The sequence below is a fragment of the Sinocyclocheilus grahami genome, unplaced genomic scaffold (assembly GCF_001515645.1).
Source record: "Sinocyclocheilus grahami isolate Dianchi unplaced genomic scaffold, SAMN03320097.WGS_v1.1 scaffold3.1, whole genome shotgun sequence".
NCBI lineage: Eukaryota > Metazoa > Chordata > Actinopteri > Cypriniformes > Cyprinidae > Sinocyclocheilus > Sinocyclocheilus grahami.
The window spans coordinates 901,239-904,624 of NW_015505182.1; the positions used below are offsets into that span (position 1 = coordinate 901,239).

The window sequence follows — 3,386 nt, forward strand, 5'->3', positions numbered from 1 at the left end:
GGGGGCTGACCAATGGGGCCAGACTTAACTGACCGAAACTGGTTAATTATAAGTTTATACGTTTACTGACTCAGCCTGTGATAAGATGAGTAGATTTGAATAATATTTGTTTTAAATAAAACCGTATGCCTTTGCTGTTTGTTAAGTGAATCACTCTGAGTCACTCCTGAGCTCAAAATATGCAATTATTTTAGGTAAGGGGAAATTTCTTGATTCATTAGGTCTTCAGCACAAAGACCTCCACAAGAATAAGCTTCAGCTCTTGGCAACTCCTCACTGGATCAGATACTTAAACAAGAAGAGAAAGACAAGGCCATCTTGGACAAACATCTCATACTTACCACCACAAAATAAAATTCCATGCCACATCTGGCATTTATTCCATAGAATGTCCAGAAATATAGTCTTTTTTTTTCTTTTATGTGCTTAACTTTTGGTGCTTCTATCAAGCAGACCAGTTTGTTGGGAGCAGAAACTTTTCTGTGGGTTAGTTCAAAACAAAGTCATCAGTCTTGTAGTCTTGTTTGAAGTTAGTCATCTGCGCCAGATGGTTTTGGCATTTGGGTCTGGGTCTCAACAGTGCAAAATACAGACTGAAAAACCATTACATGACAGTATAAAACGTTTAAACAGCAGAAAATATTCGCAAACGTGTACAGTGACTCAAGACATGCAAAGATATACAGGTGAGAGTTGCTTGCACACCATATATACAGTACCACACAAACATGCACACTTGATGAGCCCAATTTAGCATTTTAGAAGTCTGTTTAAATATAATAGACCATCTTTATTCATTTACCTATTCTTCTCTCAGCTGTCAATGTAAACTGAACCACAAAAAAAAACTTTAAGAACAACACCAACTTTGTCTTTGGATACAGGTAAATCAGATACTCACGTTGAGCCAAGAAAAGCGCTCGAGCGCACAAGGGTACAGCCAAGTTCATGTCCGTTATCCTCTTGGGTTAATCACTCTAGGATGTGTTGAAAGCAGAATAACGCCGAATTAGCACGCTTTATTCTCCTGACAAACTTCTATGGCGCAGAAAGTCTTGCTGTTAATCGACCAGCGACATGAGCTGCAGCGGCAGACAGTCTGCTTTTTAACATCATATTCAATATTAAATTAGTGAATTATGATCATGGCTTTTAACTGAGAGTTCCACAGTGTTCTCCCTGGTTCTGCCTGTTTATATTTGAGTCACTGAGTTGTACGTCCTCTTGGGTACAGATGTAGTCTTGGACGAAAGACTAGGTTTAAGTCCCACCAATAGACCAGCTAATGGCATCAGCTTCATTTACTCAAACGCTAAACTTCCCTAGAGAAACAGAGAGAAACAGAAAAATGTTAATATAAATAGCAAATTCATAATATATCTTTGATGTGACATCATCATTTATATAATTTCAGAGCAACTGCCTAGCATTTCATAACAACAGATCATCACTCAAACATAAGGGAACAATTAGAGACCTTCCACAAGGTAAAAATAGATACAATACTTCGACAATGCTTTGGGGTCTCCACGGAAGTCTTCCTCGTCCGACTGGAATCGCTCTGTGCTGTGAGACGTCTGTTTGGCGAGGTGTGTCAAGCTCTTGCTGACATTGTTCCTGCCAGAGGAACAGCGAGGAGCTGTAAGGCATTGAAGCAGGTCGTCCTCGGAGCGTGACCTGAGGGCAAAATACTGCAGGTAGTCTGGACGGGGCTGGACGGGCGAACGGCGCCGCAGTGTATGTGAGCGACAACCCGGGGCCTGAGACATCTCAGAAAAATCATTCTTCTCATTGTCTGCATGGCCATCTGAAACGTAGGACTCATTTACAGTAATCTGAGAGCCGTTCCAGGTTATTGAATCCTCCTCATCACCATCTTCATCATCCTCAAATGCCTCTTCTTCCTCCCCAGCATCGGTCTCTTCTCCCTCGCTCTGGCAAACCGCTCCCTTTAAGTCCAGCTCTGTGATCAGGGACTGAGGCGAGAGAGTTCCATACGCACTGTCTATAGAAAGAGAGCGACTTTCTGGATCCATATCCGTGGCAACCAAATCACTCAGACCTTCCAGAGTTTTGCTGTCATTAGTAGAGAAGGAATCCCGCAGGCTTGATGAAGACAGCAGGGAGTTTCTCAACGAGGCAGTCTGAACGGTCGACAAGGACCCAACCTCATCCGTTTCTTCCATAGCTGCCACGGAAAGAGTTTCCGTGGAGCCATCAGAGTGACTTGGTGAAAGAGAGAGGCTTTTGGAAAAGAAAAATGTATATTTATTAGACTGCTGGATGTACTTTGAGCTTTCAATAAACGTACTGTGTCATTTAAAAAAAGGTCATGCTAAGATTGTGACAGTCATTCAGTGACTAGTACTTTACAGTAGTATTTATTTGTGATGATGATTTATTTCATATTTATTTATTCATATTTTAAAAAAATTGACCCTCCGACACTTGAACTCTCTTTTATTTTATTTCTTTCTTTCTTTCTATAAAACTTGACCCTCTAACACTTGCACTCTCTATTCTTTTTCTATTCTACTACTTGTTTTCTTTAGATTTAAAAAATAGACCCTCGAACACTAGCGCTCTCTATTCTTTTTACTTGTTTTCTTTTTATTATGAAAAATTACCCTCTAACACTATAGTGTTCTCTATTATTTTGACTTGTTTTCTTTTTATTTATTAAAAAAATTACCCTCTAACACTAGCGCTTCTGTTACACTTCTATTCTTTTTCTGTTCTATCTACTTGTTTTCTTTTTATTTATTATTAAAAAACCTGCGTTACACCGTGTCCTAACTACATGCGACGCGATGCTGCATCACGCGATAAAAGGTATCTTTTCCATGTTAATAGGAGTTTTTGTCCTAACTAGCCGCGACGGCGACACGCAAAATTTCTAATTTAGAAACGGTTTCTATTTCCACGACATTGCGGCTGGAACAACAACATACTACATGACAGTAGATAATCTCAGGTGATTATGTGCTTTATTCAAAGTTAAACGTGTCTAATATGAGTTTAAACATAATTTTGTGTGACCTTATAGCCATACTGAAAGCAACAACAGATAGTTTACCTCAGATTATGAAAATAAATTAAAGCAAAGATTTAAAACTGTGAACTCACTGCGAATCAACGAACGTATTCCATAACAAAGATGTTATCAGTCACTCAGTACATTTAATGATGTTAAAAAGCTTTAATATTTATGAATTAGATTATAAACGTATCCATTTTGTTGCGAGTCGCTGGAATCTTGTTGCGTCGTGTGTAGTTAGGACACGGTGTTAGACTAACCGAGTCTTGTCACAGCATTTATATATTGTTGCTCTTTTGATGGCTTTGATTGCTTCAATTGTCCTCATTTGTAAGTCGCTTTGGATAAA

At 39.1% G+C, this 3,386-nt stretch overlaps 1 protein-coding gene across 1 annotated transcript in view; it reads right to left on the minus strand.

Annotated features, from left to right (window-relative positions):
* The window catches only part of LOC107560385 (matrix-remodeling-associated protein 8-like), a 14,549-nt gene extending 13,457 nt beyond the window's left edge, over positions 1–1,092 (minus strand). The window contains exon 1 of the mRNA XM_016244590.1: positions 902–1,092. Within this exon, the coding sequence (XP_016100076.1) occupies positions 902–950 (49 nt within the window). The 5' untranslated portion in view covers positions 951–1,092. The remainder of the gene's footprint in view (positions 1–901) is intronic.
* Between the last annotated feature and the right edge of the window lie 2,294 nt (positions 1,093–3,386).